Genomic DNA, 16529 nt, shown 5'->3' with positions numbered 1-16529 from the left:
TCCAGGGCGCAGCGTGGTAAAGTCAGGGAGGGCCTGGTAGGGGCTCAGAGGCCAGGTGGAGGCAGTGAGGGGAGGGAGGGAAGCTTGAGATGCCCTCTCGGTGAACAGGGCTGAGATCAAGTCGCTGAGCGGGACGCACAGCTTTGGATGTGTCAGGGAGAGGTTTCTGAAGACAGAAGGCCCACCCTAGATGAAACAGCACTGTCTCCTGGGTTGGGGGTCCCAGGCTGAAAAAAAAGGTAAAAAAAAAAAAAAAAAAAGGCTCTGAGCACAGGGTTCACCCTCCCTGTTTCCTGACTATGGTGAGTGGCAATGTTGTCCAGAGGCCACCCATGCCTGCTGGCTCAGCTCAGGCCTTCCTTATTGTCACAGCTCCCCCCCAGCCCACCCTCCACCCCCAGTGATGACCTCTGCTCTCAAACATGAGCCAAAATGAGCCCTGAAGTTTCTTTTTTGCTAGGGAATTTGACAAAACAACAAGAAAAGGAATTAATAGAGCAGTTAACGACCTCCTGTCTCCCGAGAAGCCTGCAGTACCCAGACATGCCCACGTCCTGTCTGCACATGTGAGGGTGAGTGTGAGTGTTTGTGTGTGTGTGTGTTTCTGTGTGTGTGTGTGTGTGTGTGTGTGTGTGTGTGTGTGTTCCCATGCTGCCAGAAACCTAGCACTCCTCATAATTGAGCCAGCAGTTCTCAACCTGTAGGTCCTGACCCTTCGGGGGATTGTATATCAGATATCCTATATATCAACATTGCAATTTATAACAGTCCCAAAATTACAGTTATGATGTAGCAATGAAATAACTTTATGGCTGGGCTCCCACAACATGAGGAACCGTTTTTTTTCTTTAAGATTTATTTATTTATTTAATGTATAGTAGTACACTGTCATTGTCTTCAAAGACACCAGAAGAGGCCATCAGATCTCATTACAGATGGTTGTGAGCCACCATGTGGTTGCTAGGATTTGAACTCAGGACCTCTGGAAGAGCAGAAAGTGCTCTTAACCACTGAGCCATCTCTCCAGGCCCCATGAGAAACCTTTTTAAAGGGTCACACCATTAGGAAGATAGAACCACTGGGTTGGGCACTATTACTCCAAACAACTTTATTTTATCTTGTGGATTTTGTTTGGTTGTTATTTGTTGAGACAGGACCTCCCTAAGCCCAGTCTAGCCTCAAACTGCCAGTCCTTTGCCTCGGATTTCCACATGCTGGCAGTATATCTCTCATCATTTAGCCCAGCCACAAACAAATTGCTTTTTATGTGCATAAAGACAAAACATCTTTACACATTAAATAACAAAGAAACTTTAATGAACAAATAAAGGGATACGTGCATTATAAGTGGAAAAGATCAACACCCCCCCTTTTTTAAAGATTTATTTTATATATGTGAGTACACTGTTGCTGTCTTCAGACACACCAGAAGAGGGCATCAGATCTCATTACAGATGGTTGTTCTTTTTTTTTTTTTTCCCAGAGCTGGGGACCGAACCCAGGGCCTTGTGCTTCCTAGGCAAGCGCTCTACCACTGAGCTAAATCCCCAACCCCCCAGATAGTTGTAAGCCACCATATGGTTGCTAGGAATTGAACTCAGGACCTCTGGAAGAGCAGTCGGTGCTCTTAACCACTGAGCCATCTCTCCAGCCCCAACACCCCTTAACATAAGTAAAATAAATGTAAAACCTTAAGACATCTGTTTGTGGTGGAGAGAGTTCAGGGCAGGAGCAGATCTTGCAGAGGACCAGAGTTCGGTTCCCAGCACCCAACTGACAGATCACATCTGTAACTCCAGTTGCCAGGGATCTGGTGGCTCTGACCTCCTCAGACAGCTACACTCACTCATGCATACACAGACACACACACACACACACACACACACAGACACACACACACAGACACACACACACACACACACACTCTCTCATACACTCACACACACTCACATAGACACACACCACTCTCTCTCTGTCTCTATCTCTGTCTGTCTGTCTGTCTCTCTCTCTGTCTCTCTCTCTCTCTCTGTCTCTCTCTCTCTCTCTCTCTCTCACACACACACACACACACACACACTCTCCGTCTCTATCTCTGTCTGTCTGTCTGTCTGTCTGTCTCTCTCTCTCTCTCTCTCTCTCTCTCTCTCTCTCTCTCACACACACACACACACACACCTCTTCACCAGGTTAAAAACTAATAAAAATTAAGTCTCAAGTCTGAAGCGTACTATTTTGGTCCTTCTGTCTTATCACTCTCGGCCTCAGACCTCTCAATATAAACTGTGGTAGTAATGGGACCTGCCTACTAACCTGACTTGGAAGTCCCAGACAGTAGAAAGACAAGGCCATGGGCCTACCCCACTGGTTGCATTCCCAAACTCTGACTTACTTCCCCTTGCTTCCGGGGTGGAAAAGGTTGGTGGGACAGACCAGGCAGCATACCCCCACCCCTGCCCTGGAACAGCAGTGGAGTTCCCCAGCCTGCCCTGAAGTGTATTGGATGAAGAGGAGGAACAGAGAGCAGGGACAACGTTGACACAGTGATTGTCAAGAGGGGAACATGAGCCCTTCATGAGGCAGAACACAGGAGGCCACTCACCATCAGCTGTGACGTGCAGGATTTGCAGCCCCATCTTGGGAAGTCAGTACTCGCTGGGGGCTGGCTTAGCCGGAGTCAGTAGACTCCAGCTTCCCACCAGCTTCGAGTCTGCAGCCACACTCCCAAGGTGACCCAGGGCCATCAGAGGCAGAGAAGCCAGGTCCAAGTGACAGTGTCCTTCCTGATGCCTCTTCCTTGCTCCTCAGATTGTCCCTTAGGCTGTCCAGGGATCAGCTTGGATTGGAGTCCTTAGGACTGGCTGTGCTCATTCCTAAGCTTATGCATCTTTGTCCCATTAAATCTTTTGGGGCTGTGTGCTGGAATATGTGTGTGTGTGTGTGTGTGTGTGTGTGTGTGTGTGTGTGTGTGTACACATATATTACACAAATATATATGTACATATATTACATATATATATTTCAACTTGACACAGACTTGGGGTCATCTGAGAAGAGGGAAGACATTCTCATCAGACTGGCCTGGAAGCAAGCCCTGGGGGGGGGGGCATTTTCTTGATAATGATTGATAGAAGAGCCCCTCCCCCACTCTCTATGGGCGGAGCCACTCCTGGGTAGGTGGTCCTGGGAGGTACAAGAAAGGTGACTGGGTGTGAGTGTGGGGAGCAAGCCCACATAAGTAGCATCCCTGCGTGGCCTCTGCTTGAGCTCCTGCTTCCTTCTCTTGATGGTGGACTGAGACCCAGAGGGTTAAATAAAACGGACCCTTTCCTCCCCAGGTTGCTTTTGATCACGGTGTGTATCGTAGCAATAGAAAGCAAGCTAGAACCAGAGCTTCCAGGGACTAAGCCACTACCTAAAGACTATACATGGACTGACCCTGGACTCTGACCTCATAGGTAGCAATGAATATCCTAGTAAGAGCACCAGTGGAAGGGGAAGCCCTGGGTCCTGCTAAGACTGAACCCCCAGTGAACTAGATTGTTGGGGGGAGGGCGGCAATGGGGGGAGGATGGGGAGGGGAACACCTATAAAGAAGGGGAGGGGGAGGGGGATGTTTGCCCAGAAACGGGAAAGGGAATAACACTCGAAATGTATATAAGAAATACTCAAGTTAATAAAAAAAAAAAGAAAGAAAGAAAGCTAGAACCGGCTGGAATTGCCAGAAGTGGAACAATGGAGACCCCAGACCATTTATATGGACAAAAACTGGAAATCCTTCCCTTTGAGGCCCTAATATCTTTGACTACCACCCACTGCCCTGCCCCTTCCTGGGTCCCTAAACTCCCTCTGCCAGGTCTTGGAAGGGACTGGGAATCTGATGGTTCTAGATGTCATCTGAACAATAGAAGCCCCAGGCAAGACTACTCTTGGGAGCCCATGTGATCCCAGAATCCCGTGGGAAGTGTCTGCTGCTTCCCTAGGCCACCATTCAGGAGTGCCCAGCAGGACCCCATCCAGAAGGATTTCTCAGCTTGCTGGCAGAAGCGCGCCAACAAGCAGGCGGAATTATTCTTCCTTCGCTCGCCAGGCGTCGCTGCAGGCCTAGAAATGGAAGGTGCAGCCAGGAGTTCTGCACTCCTGGGGAGTGGCCCCCGGAATTGTTGAAGCTCCTGGACAGGCCTGGCAGGTAGCAAGAATCGATCCGTGGAAGGAGCTGACACTTGGAGTTTTGGCAACCGTGTTCAGCGGTGGTCCAAAGAATCTCGAGCCCCTGAATTTGGGCCGGTGTGGCAAATTCGACGGCCCTGGGGACTGGAGAGCTTGTGGCACCTGGGCGTCCCCTCGTCGCCTCCGTACAAAAAAGAAGCAGAAATCCCCGCCGCAGGTGACCCATTTCACCATGATGACCTTGAGGCAGTTTTGCGCCCCACGATGTATACGACCTGACTCCATCCACTGTCTTCCCCTGTGGCCAACCACTGACAATACTGCCTCCCTGTTAGCCCTTAGCACAGCAGTGACATTTGAAAATCTGTACTTGGATAACAAGTCTGAATATTACAATAGCTAGTAATCGTTGAGCATATCTGCCCGACATAGTTATTACTACCATGAAGAGCACAGAGGTGAAATAACCTGCCCAAGATGGTGAACAAATTCAAGCTAGGGACCAGGTGATCTGTCTCCGGAGCTCAAAGCCACCACGCCCCCATTCATACCATTTTTGGGGACGTGTAAGGCACAAGAGTTCATGGAACCTAAGCTGACCTCGAATTAAATATGCATCTGAGTATGATCTTGAACTTTCGATCCTCCTGCTTTCACCTCCTAAGTGATTTTTTTCAGTCTGTGAGGGGCACTAGGTAGGCACTGCGGGGCGGCCGGCGGCAAGGGGCCTTACCTTCCCCGGACCGCCCACCAGGTGGCGCACTGACGCCACTCGTGTATCCTCGCACCACACCCGCGCTCCGGCTCACCATCGCCCCCTGTAATGTTCGTTAACCATGGTGACTTGGGTGCAGCCGACAGGTGGCTGGGGGTTTGCCACTGAAGGTGCCAGGTGTTGGCTCCTTGCCAGATGCCTATTTTCTTCCTTTCACTCTTCACCTCCCAAGATGCTGAAATGTAGCCGGAAGGAGCCCCAGCACTCCTTTTGTTCAGTTTACAAAGCACTTTCAAGCAGCTACATCCAGACACAAAGACCAGGAGAGAGAGGCTGAAGCTCTCCGCTCCTCAAGACGCTGAGATCCAGGAAGAGGAAAGACCAACTAAAATGGCGAGGGGTGGGCCAGACACCTAACAAGAGCAAAGAGACTGCTTTTTCCTTTTGGTGCTGAAGGCTTAGAAGCACTTGAAGTAACACACTACACACACACACACACACACACACACACACACACACACGCATGCACGCACGCGCACACGCATATGCATACATGTACAGGCACGCGCGCGCGCACACACACACACACACACACACACACACACACACACACACACACACCGGGACCTAAGGCATGCACAGTCTGGGACGTTAGCAGTCTCCCTCGGAGCATTTTAAGTCACTGAGGTCCTCTCTGGATTTCATTATTTCCTACAAACCAGGTTCTGTGGCCCTACTGTGTGCCAGCCCTGTCACTTTGCACTTTGTCAGCAATCCCCACTCTTGCTCAGATGAGTCTCTAGGCTCACACAGCAACCTCTCTGCCCTCTGCAGTCAGCTCTCTAGGTCATCTGTTTGCACAGTGCCTGAGTCCCAAGTACCCACAGGAACTTCCCACACCAGTCTAAAGCCAGAGAGATGAGGGTCAATTTGAACTTAGACACCTTCCTCTTAGACCCCTTTCAGAACAACCCTCTCCTGTCCCACTGCCCTTTCCTCTTAGACACCTTTCAGGGCCACCCTCTCCTGTCCCCACTGCCCCTTCCCCACAGCCCCAGGTCTCTGACCTACCATCATTGCCTGACTCCCCCAATTCACTTATCTCTCAGCTCCACCCCTCACAAAGACCTGGGTACTCTTCAGGTGCTGTCTCCAGAGTATAAAGCAAACATGAGGATTAACAGTTACCCACCGCAACCCTCAGACCCTATACCCCCACCCCACCCCCATTTCCCCTTCCCTTGGGCCCTTCTCCTGTTGTCACCACACTTGTCTCCTCCAGCTCCTCTCTTACTAAGGCTTCCTAGGCTCCAGAGATTAATACACCATCCGTTTGCCCAGAAGACCCACCCCAACCCTCAAGCAGCCCCAGGCCCTCTCATCCTTTGGGCTTCAGGTGAATTAGGACCCATCTCCCTCCCTACCTCTTGTGCTGCGTGCTGGCATCACAGAGTCTGGGCCTTCCCCTCTCATGTCTTCACATTTCCCTCTCAGCTCACATTCTCCATGCAAATGAGGGTCGCAGTTGCCTGTCCAGAACCGTACTGCACACCAGCCAGGACCGGACATAAAAGTAGACACTTGATAACTATTCATGGAACAAATGCCTCTTTCATCGGGGCCCCCTAAGAACCCCACTCCTGGGCTCTCTTTCATCTGTGGCTTTTCCTCAATCTGCTTCATCTGCCTAGAAGGTTCTTTCCTCCCCTACGGCTCCTCTCTTTCCCACTCATCTTCCTGGGATCCATACCCACCCCCTGTTTAAGTTTGGTTTTCCCCTGGGCTTTCCTAATGCCCAACACATAAATCTCTATCTGACTCTTTAAAATTGCAAATTGCCAGCTAACCCGGAGAGATTGCTAACAATTATGAGCTAGCTTCTCCTCTCCTCAGACCACTCCAGACAGTGAGTTTAAGGGCAGCCGCTGTCTGTCTGCCTTTTAAAAACAGCCAGAAACTCTTATCTCCCGTCCATTGGCTGAGAGCAAATCAGGGGCCCACTGTGCTGTTTTGCTGGGGCAGCTCTAGGGAGGCAAGGAGGGAAAAATATACACAGGATTCTTCCAGATGCAGCCAAGAGCATGAGGAGGTGACCTGCAAATGCTGGGCAAGGAACATTTGGGTGCAGAGGGGGCTGGGAGGTTCCAGACCTTGGGCAATAAGCCTCTTTCTCTTTGCTGAGAACCTACTGTGTGCAAAGGATGCTGTGGAAAGGACTTGGGGCATGTGGCCCTGAGTGACAGACACCCCTTGGGAATCACACCCACTGCAATGGTGCTTGTCACCCAGGTATGCTGTGTCTATGGCCTCCTTCCCTCTGAAGGGCTTTTTGCACACTCAGATATCTCTCTCCCTTGTTGGCATTCCTTTGTTCTTTTGTGCTGTGGATCTTTCCCTCTTAACATTCCCCACCACAGAGCTTTTCCTTCCTTCCTTCCTTCCTTCCTTCCTTCCTTCCTTTCTTCCTTCCTTCCCTTTTTCTGTTTCTTTCTAGACAGGGTTTTACTATGTAGATCAGGCTGGCCTTGAACTCATAAAGCCCTACCTGCCTCACCTTCCTAAGTGCTGGGACCAAAGACCTACACCATCATGCCCAGGCTTCCTTCCTGCGGCCTCAGGTGTCCCAGGCTGGCTTCATAATCACTTTGTTGGCGCTGCATGCAGAGATGGCTCAAAGAGTAAGAGCAGTGACTGAGTCAGGCAAGGTGACATCTGCCAAGGCAGCGGGATCTCTCAGAGTTTGAGGCTACTCTCATATACATTAGGAGTCCCAGGTCAGCCATGGCTACCTTGTGACATTGTCTCAAGGAAAAAAAAAAAAGGCACTGTTGCTTCAGAGGACCCGAGTTTGATTCCCAGCACCCACATAGCAGCTTAACTCCAGCTCCAGGGGATCCATGCCCTCTTGCCTTCTGGCTCCTGTAGGCACAAGGCAGGTAGTGGTACACTGACTTTTATGTAGGTGAACATGAACAAAAATAATAAAATAAATAATGAGATTAAAAAAATCCATCAAAATCACTATGTAGAGCTGTGTAGCTGAGGGTAGCCATGAACATCTGATCCCTGCCTCCGCAGTGCTGAGATTACAGGTGTGTGCACCATATCTTGTTTATGGGGTGCTAAAGGTGGGGGACCCTAGGCTTTGTGCATGCTAGGAAAGCACTCTATCAACAGAGTTAATCCCATCGAGATTTTTAAGGGAGCTGGAGGCTGCTGGGTTCCCATTCTCCCAGCGGGGAAACCTGGGGCCTACAGCGGTCAGTGGCTGTCACTCTGTCCCTCTACCTGGCACCCTGAAGTGAGTTCCTGCTCCTTAGCTTCCAGGATGAACCCGGCGGCCCACTTTGCTCCTGGTTGCCTATTTGCCCAGGAGCTCCTGGGAGTGTTCTTCCTTTGCCTACTTTTTAAATGTCAGGTTGCCCAGAGTTCCTCCTCCTGCACCTCCAACTCCCAGCATACTCCACATCCCAGGACAGACTTTCCGGTGCCCTTGGATGGCCAACAGCAGCGCAGCATAAAGATATGTCATAACCAAGGCTGAATTCCCCCAAGGCATCCTCCTCTGTAGACCAGGGCACCCCCCAAGTCACCCAAAACAGGACACAGTCTGGTACCTTTATCCCCTCCCTGAGTCCTGTAACCTCAGCAACAGCCAAAGCCTGGCTGGTTTTCATTTTCCGGTTTTGCTTGCTGCCATGTCTTCAGCCCCCCAACCCTAGCCTTTTAATTGCTTCCCCTCCCCCTCCTCTTCCTATCGAATTCTCAGAAAGCTGTAACCAGTCCCTTAAAACCCTTTCAAGTTTCCCCATAAACATAGTTCCAGACCCCTTCATCTGATCACTGCCTCCTTTCTTCCCGGGAGGAGGCACCCCGGAAGAGCGAACTGCTTCCTGCCACAAGTAGCCCTTGTCAGACCTACTCCTCTTGACCTCCTGGATGCCCTGACCTTCCTGCCCCTCCCCCACCTTTCCGGGTGCATCCTCAAGGCCTTATGGGGACTGTGTCATTGCATTCGCCCCAGTGAGTTATAATGATCGATTTTCACACACAGGGTGAGGAGATCCTTGAGGGCAGGAATGGTGTCCCATTCATCTCTGTAGCTCAGACTCTGGCCTGGAGCCTGGTATGGAGGGCAGGCTCCACCATTGGCTGATGGATGAAGGCAGAGAAGAAACTTGAAGTGGGAGCCAGGAGTGTCCAAGACCGGAGTGGGGGCAAGTGCGGCAGGAAGAGCAGCCAGAGCAAATGTGTGGGAAGTGAAAAAGCGAGCCCTTCCATTCACTGCACTCCCACGGTGCCGCCAACCATGGCGCCCTCACTGGGTGCACACACTGTGTCTTCCCGCCTCCGAATGAAAGGTCTGAAAACTGGCATCCGAGCATGGCAGTAACCTACCCAAGGTCACACAATGGGCCAAGGCCTGGAGTGGAATCTAAGCCTCTGGCCTGAAAGCAGTACCCCTTCTGCTGGGTCACACTGCCTTCCAGGGGGGCAGGACTTGGAATGGGTGAGGGGTGGATCCAGCTTCGTCTCTGTCTAGCCGAGACGACTAGCTGCGAGCGGGAACTAGCTGCCCATGCTCAGACCAACAGCATCTTCCTCCCAGCTGGACCAGAAACTCCAAGGCCACACCAAAATTTACCTGTTCCTCTCCTAGCTTTGGGAGTCTTTGAGTACACACACACACACACACACACACACACACACACCTCTCAAAGAGTCTTTGAGTACACACACACACACACACACACACACACACACACACACACCTCTCAAAGAGCCCCGGAAAGGCCCAGGGTACCCAGGAGACCGGGGGCTCATCCAAGCTTCTTCCTTCTGCAGTCTCTCCCTCTTCGCACTTGGCCCAGGCTGATATTAAGATTCATCTGCATTCCTCACACAACGCCTGGCAGATGGTGGGGGAGGAGGCTGGGTGTGAGCTGGGGGCTGCAGCCAGGGACCACACTGGATCTCAGAGGGCCACAGGAGCGCCGTGTGGAGGGCTTCTCACAGGCCCAGTGTATGCTGGGGCCACTCCAAATGCCTCAAAGGGGTCCTAGGATTCGACCTTTTGTTTTTCTAAAGACTAAAGGAGTTCTAGAGAGCTAGGGAGGAGGTCTAGCCATTGAGAGCAGGAGTGACGGAGGGTGGTCCTGACCCTTTGGGATCTCTTGTCTAGGTCTTAATCTTTCTTGCTTTGGAGATTTGAAGAGACCAGGGCAACCTAGGATCCCACTGGGGTGGGGCCCTTCTCAGCCTGGTGAGCACCTGTGCCATGGGGAATGTGTAGGGCAGGATGGAAGGACATGCCCGGAGAGGCCTTCGCGCCTCTATTTCTCAGGAGGCAAACCCTTACCTCAACCTCAGAATGCAGTCTGGTCCCTAGTGGTCTTTTCAGCCCAGTACCAAATGCCTCATAATGATTGCTCTTAGGCTGTCTTAGAAGAAAAGGAACAAATGTGCTAAGAAAAAGGGGTGTGAGCTAGACACTTAGAAGAACTTCCCTCAGCACCCTCATCAAGTCTTGCAAGAACCAAGCAGCTGTGGTCCCTTGTTAATATCCTTGGGCCCTTAAAATTGGGTTTGGGTAGAATTGTCTTTCCAAATTCCAGGACTCCTGGGGTGAAGGTAGGTAGAGCGACAGATTCCCGGGTGCCCGCTACAGAAAGAAGGCGCGCTGCCAGAAGGGCGGAAAAGCTGGTGTCCCCATCCGCGGTCTTCCAGCCTCTCGTCTCCTCTCCCAGAGCTCCTCCGCCCTCCTGTCCCCTACGCTGGAAAGTGGGCGCCCCAGGTCCCCAGGCTGCTAGCCGGCAGGGGAGGAGTTAACTCCGGAGGTACCGACTGGGCTCACCGTACCTGCCGCCGCCGCCGCCACCGCCGCCGCCAGTGGGAGGGACGAGGAAGCGGGAGGCGCCTGGGCGCCAGGAGCGCTCCAGTCTGGCGGGGCGCAGCGCGGGGAACGGGCGGCCGCGGCTCGGCGTGGCCCGGGGCGTCCGCCAGGGGGCGCGCCGCGACGGGGCGGGAGGGGCCGTCTGGTCTGGGGAATTAACACCGGGGACGGGCGCGCGCGCAGGTCCCCAGCACATCTGGGTAAGAGCCGAGCCTCTGGAAGCGAGCGGGGCGCCGAGCGCCTGTCTGGAGCGGCAGAGCCACCACGCAGGCGGAGCCCCTTCGAGACGCTCCGGGCGCACATCTGGGACCGGGAGAAGGGACCGCGCGGCGCGCAGCTGGACGCGGGGAGGGGGCGGCGGCTGCACAGCTGGACCGAAGGGGGCGGGGTCGGTCCCAGCAACTGGCTGAGGGGAGGGCCGCAAGCCACCAGGGACCGAAGCATGGGACAGCGCGCCTGAAGGAGCAGTCCGGGGCGGAGGGGGCCTGGGACCCCGAAAGGAAAAGAGAGACGGGTGAGAGCAGAGGAGGAAGATGCAACTGACCCGCTGCTGCTTCGTGTTCCTAGTGCAGGGCAGCCTCTATCTGGTGAGTGGTCCGCGGGGAGCGGCGCAGGGCGGGGGCCAGGGGATGGGGAGAGCGCGGGAAGCTGCGGAGCCCTGAAACTTTCTCCCTACCCCCACCCCGGCATCCCGGGGTTGCGGTGAACGCTGGAGGCTGGGGGAGAGGGCGGGTCCGAGGCCAGAGGCCGGACTGTAAGGGTTAATAGGGGCGGGGAGGAGGGTGCTCGACTGGCCCACCCACTTCGCGGCTGATGGCAGGAGGTGCGAGTGACACTAGGGAAAAGGCCCCCCAAGCTGAGTAGCCAAGGATTACCCGACCTCTCGTAGCAGCATCCCAGGACGCGCGAAACGGGGGTGGGGCAGGTGACCTGCCTGGTCAGGGGACGCGGTATTCTTCTCTGACCTCTGGGGCCCAGAGAATCCCGAACTGTGGGCCCTGGCGCGCCAAGCCCGGGCGGACTGGGGGCGGCCCCCGCGTCCCTGCCTCCCGCCGTCCCTCCCGCTCCCTCCCTCCTCGCCTGTTGTTTTCCTCGCCTCTCCCGGCTGCGCGCAGCCCGAGCCCCACAGGACCTGGGCAGGCGGCTCCCGCCCCAGGCGCTCAGAGCAGCTGAGCTGAGCGCCCAGACCCCGCTCCCTCGCGGCCCAGGATGCTTTAGAACCCCACCCCGGACCCTAGCACGGAGCTGAAGTCCCTCGCGACCCGTGCCCGCCGCCCCACATCTGCCCCGACCTCAGTCCTCTCCTGGAGAAGCCTCAGCGCCACAGGAACTGCCCCCTTCCTCAAAACAATTCCCATTGACAGCAACCCTCCCACCCCTAGTCCACTCTTGGGGAGGAAGTCGTCCCTGCTTGGCCCTTTCCGGTGGCCCTCTTTAGTATTGAGCTAGTGACTGTCTCAACCATTCAGTTAAACCCTAGAGCCAAGTACGCACAGGCGGACAGCCTTGAACCCAACCCCAGGAACCTCCCTTCTTGACTCTCCTGACCCTGGGGCACTGGGGACTTGGAAGGCAGGACCATTCTTTACTCTGGGACTGGCTTGGTCACCAAGGCCAGAACACGAGGCATAAGGACTAAACCCTTTGGAGCCTCCCATCCCATCTCCTCAGGATTCCCTCTGCCCCACCCAGGTCATCATCAGTCCAGATGTTGTGGCTGAGCTCCTGTCCCCTCATGGGTGACAAACACACTGGTAAGAACTCGTTTTCAGAACCTGAGCAAACACACATTCAGGCCACTGAGCCTAGGGAGCCAGGTAACCTCCCTGTTGCCCTACTGAGCCACACTGGCTCTTTCCGCTCTCCTCCAGGAAGACTCCCCAAGGTGTGGCCTGTCACCATAGCTGAGCCTGCGTAAGCAAGACAAGCCCTGGCAGAGTTTGACAGGGCATTCCAGGTGGAAACAGGGCTTCGGTTAAAAAGTCTTTTGCGAAAGGTCGTGAGGTGGGACTGTGTCTTGTAAGGGAAGACTGACACTTGTGGCCTGTGTCTTGTGGTGATGTAACCTTCAAGGCCCGATGTCCTCACCTGTGAAATGGGACTCACAAGAACTGGTCCCTCATCATGCAAGTGCCATCTTGGCATGTCATCACGTGTTCCCCAGAGAAGGGTTTTGCTCTCACAAGCATGGCCATCCTGGGTGTGGCATTCACTCCTGGTCTCCTAGCCTTAGCAAAACCTGAACCAAACTGGTACCTGACCGGGATTCTGGCTGGGTCCTGGCTTCTTGTTTTATGGTGTGTAGACTGTCTTTACCTCTAAGGGCAGCAGTTATGCTAAGCTAGGAACACTGTCTCAGTCAGAAGACTAAAATGTCATAAAGGCATAAGGTGTGTGTGTGTGTGTGTGTGTGTGTGTGTGTGTGTGTGTGTGTGTGTACTGACAGAAGGGAGCTCCCAAGGTAGGATAGGGCTCCCCAAATAATTGCAACTCCCAACTCCAGGTGAAGGACTTCTGGAAGATAGCAACGAAACTTCCCTGGCTCCTTGGACATTTCAAGGATAGAAATTCTCCCCCTTTGCCGGGCTTCTTGTCTGGCCTCAGAGGGAGAGGAAGTACTTAGACCTGCAGTGACTTGAGGTGTCAGGGTGGGTTGATATCCGGGAGGGACCTCACCCTTCCCAGAGATGAAGGAGAGGGCGAGATGGGGAAGGGCAGTGGGAGAAGGGACTGGGAGGAGAGGAGGTCTTCGATCAGGGATATAAAGTGAATAAGAAAACGGGAGGAAAGGGGTAGAAATGCTACATCCCTTTCAGACTGGGGGGGTTTCTGCAGGATCAGAAGCCAAGCCCCTCCCATCTGACTGGGGCCTATCTAGAGAGTAGAGTTGTGTGTCTCCAGTCCCCAGATTTTTGAGTAGCAGCCAAAGGCAGGGCAGTGAAGAAGGGTCACGGAGATGACTGAAGCATCAGAACATGAGGGTGGATTATGAAAAAGCCAGGGTGCGCACCTGACCACCCCCCCACCCAAGGGAACAAGCTCGTGCTTCCCCCTCCCCTAAGCCTGAGTAAACAGGGACAGAGACTGTAGATGGTGATGGGGTGGCCAGATCTCAAATCTTCTAGGTCCTCTGGGGACAAAGCTCTAATTCTCTTTCCAAATCCTTCCATAGGTCATCTGCGGCCAAGAGGATGGGCCCCCTGGCTCAGAGGACCCTGAGCATGATGACCATGAGGGTCAGCCTCGGCCTAGGGTGCCTCGCAAGAGAGGTCACATTTCACCTAAGTCCCGCCCCTTGGCCAACTCCACCCTTCTAGGGCTGCTAGCCCCACCCGGGGAGGTTTGGGGTATCCTTGGGCAACCCCCCAACCGCCCCAAACAAAGTCCCCTACCCTCGACCAAGGTGAAAAAAATATTTGGATGGGGTGATTTCTACTCCAACATCAAGACAGTGGCCCTGAACCTGCTGGTCACAGGGAAGATTGTGGACCACGGAAACGGGACCTTCAGCGTCCACTTCCGCCACAACGCCACGGGCCAGGGTAACATCTCCATCAGCCTTGTACCCCCCAGCAAAGCTGTGGAATTTCACCAGGAGCAGCAGATCTTCATCGAAGCCAAGGCATCCAAAATCTTCAACTGCCGGATGGAGTGGGAGAAGGTAGAACGGGGCCGCCGGACCTCACTCTGTACCCACGACCCAGCCAAGATCTGTTCCCGAGATCACGCTCAGAGCTCCGCTACCTGGAGCTGCTCCCAGCCCTTCAAAGTCGTCTGCGTCTATATTGCCTTCTATAGCACGGACTATCGACTGGTGCAGAAGGTGTGCCCAGATTACAACTACCACAGTGATACCCCCTACTACCCATCTGGGTGACCTAGATGGGCCACAGAGGCCTGTGCAGGAGGCTGGCTGTCTGGACACTGGGCAGGGAAAGGGATGGGCCTCAGGAAGGGAGGGGGTGGAGAGGAAGAGAGGCCAGGTGGGTCAGGGTCAGGCCTCAGGTGTTGGGGAAGGGTCCCCAGTGCTGCGCCCAGCCTGAGGTTAGAATGTACTTGTTATGGAAGAGAAATGGGCTCTGGGCAGCCTTACAGGGCTTTCTCTCCTATTCAAAGCCGATGCTGGGCCCTGAAGCCCCTGGGCAGGCACGCAAGGTAACCCCAGATCAAGCCACAGAGAAGATCTTAACCCTTGGCTCTCTCCTTGCCATTCAGAAGGAGGACAGTCGTCGGCAAAGGGGTGTCCAACTGTGTAGGCCAGATAGACAACTTAGGATGGAGAGCTCAATGGTTTGCCCTGTGGGGGCTGGCAGTGGGCAGCCCCAAGCCCCTTTCCTGCACTGAGGCTGAAGTGGCAACCTCATCCCCACCCTTGGGTGTTTGCTGTCATGACTACCTGTCACCAGCCGGGCCATTCCTTTCCAAAATCCCCTCTCCCTCCAGCACCTCTGCACCGCTGACACCTCTTGCTGATGGCACACCACCCTGCCCTTCAGCCGAGACAGGACTGCTCTTAGGTCCTGTTAGCATGAGAGGCACAAAGCAGAAGCTCGCCCGCCCTCGTGCTGTGTGCCTGTCCTCTGCCCTAACCACCTGCTGAGAGTGCTCCCTCAACAGCCAGCTCTACACGTCAGACTAGGGCATTCTGCAATAGGGATAGGGCCCTCTTTGCTGGGCCATGGGGCTCTCAGCAGAGGGAGGCGCAGGAGGCTGTGTGGCCATGCTGGAACTGTGCCCTAGTGTTGTCTGTGGGGGTGGGGGGAGGGGTGGGAAGTCTTGTGAGATGCCCTGTCACTTCTCTGTGCAGAGTCTTGTCCTTGGAGCAGGAAATAAAGCTTTCCCAGGACACCGTATTCTAGTCCAAGTTATCTCGGGGAGAGGGACCACGGGCCGCCTGTCTGGCTAGTATGTTCCAAATGGGGACCAAAGCTGTAGATGGCTTGGAGCTAGGGGCTCACTGAGGCTTTTGGACTGACACTCTGATTGGCAAACTAGTGCCAGAGGCCCTAGAAACACTTATGGGGCTGGACATGGTACTGGTAGGAGCCAGCAGGGGAGGTAAGGATCTCATCTTCCTCCCTGGATTCTCCCTGAATTGCCACGTCTGGCCCTGCAGGGGGCAGTGGTAGATGCCCAGTGGTGCCCCAGCTCTGCCAGTATTGTGCTGCCCGGCCTGATCAAGTTCACTGTCCTTGCTGGCCCCTTCCTGTTTCTTCCTCTGTATCATGCAGCCTTCGAACCCATGAGACTCACCCAGAGGGCTGGTGCGCCTACGGCCTCTAGGGTCCTACCTAACTCAGCAGGAGCGTCTCTGGGACCTGGGCCCGGAGAGATGCTGACACACTTTGAAAACTGCCTGATGACCTCTAAGCCAGCTTGGCTTCAGCTCCAGAGGATGAAGAGATTCCTCTCTGCTCTCTCCAGCTGTGACTCCCATCTGCCTCTTAGGGGAGAAGGAACAGACTGAGGTGGCTTGGGGACAAACAGAGTATGAGACTAGCCACTTACTCCTCCCGCCAGAGACAGCATCAGAGTGGTTAGATGCCCAGGCAAGGCTCCTTGACACTGGGGGCTCGGTGAAGGGAAGACTGGAGCCCCCAGTATGATGTCCCCTCTGGAGGTCACCTTAGGTCTGCTCTCTTTGGAGGTCAGCATTTAGGTCCCGGGTCCCTTTTCAGAAGTGTAGCCTTAATGGGGAGAGTCCCAGAGTGAAGACCAATGGCCTAACCACTTCTGGTCATTGCTCTCTGCCCA

The 16529-nt window shown here is 54.3% G+C and overlaps 1 protein-coding gene across 1 annotated transcript; it reads left to right on the top strand.

The window, feature by feature from the left end:
• The first annotated feature begins 11107 nt into the window (after positions 1-11107).
• On the top strand, positions 11108-14774 carry Nxph3 (neurexophilin 3). Its single transcript, NM_021679.2, has 2 exons — positions 11108-11362; positions 13948-14774. The coding sequence occupies exons 1-2, from the start codon at positions 11309-11311 to the stop codon at positions 14650-14652; spliced, it is 759 nt and encodes a 252-aa protein (NP_067711.2). The 5' UTR covers positions 11108-11308; the 3' UTR covers positions 14653-14774.
• The last annotated feature ends 1755 nt before the right edge of the window (positions 14775-16529 follow it).

Source organism: Rattus norvegicus, chromosome 10, assembly GCF_036323735.1.
Source record: "Rattus norvegicus strain BN/NHsdMcwi chromosome 10, GRCr8, whole genome shotgun sequence".
Taxonomy (NCBI): domain Eukaryota; kingdom Metazoa; phylum Chordata; class Mammalia; order Rodentia; family Muridae; genus Rattus; species Rattus norvegicus.
This window is presented reverse-complemented; position numbering and strand designations above follow the sequence as displayed.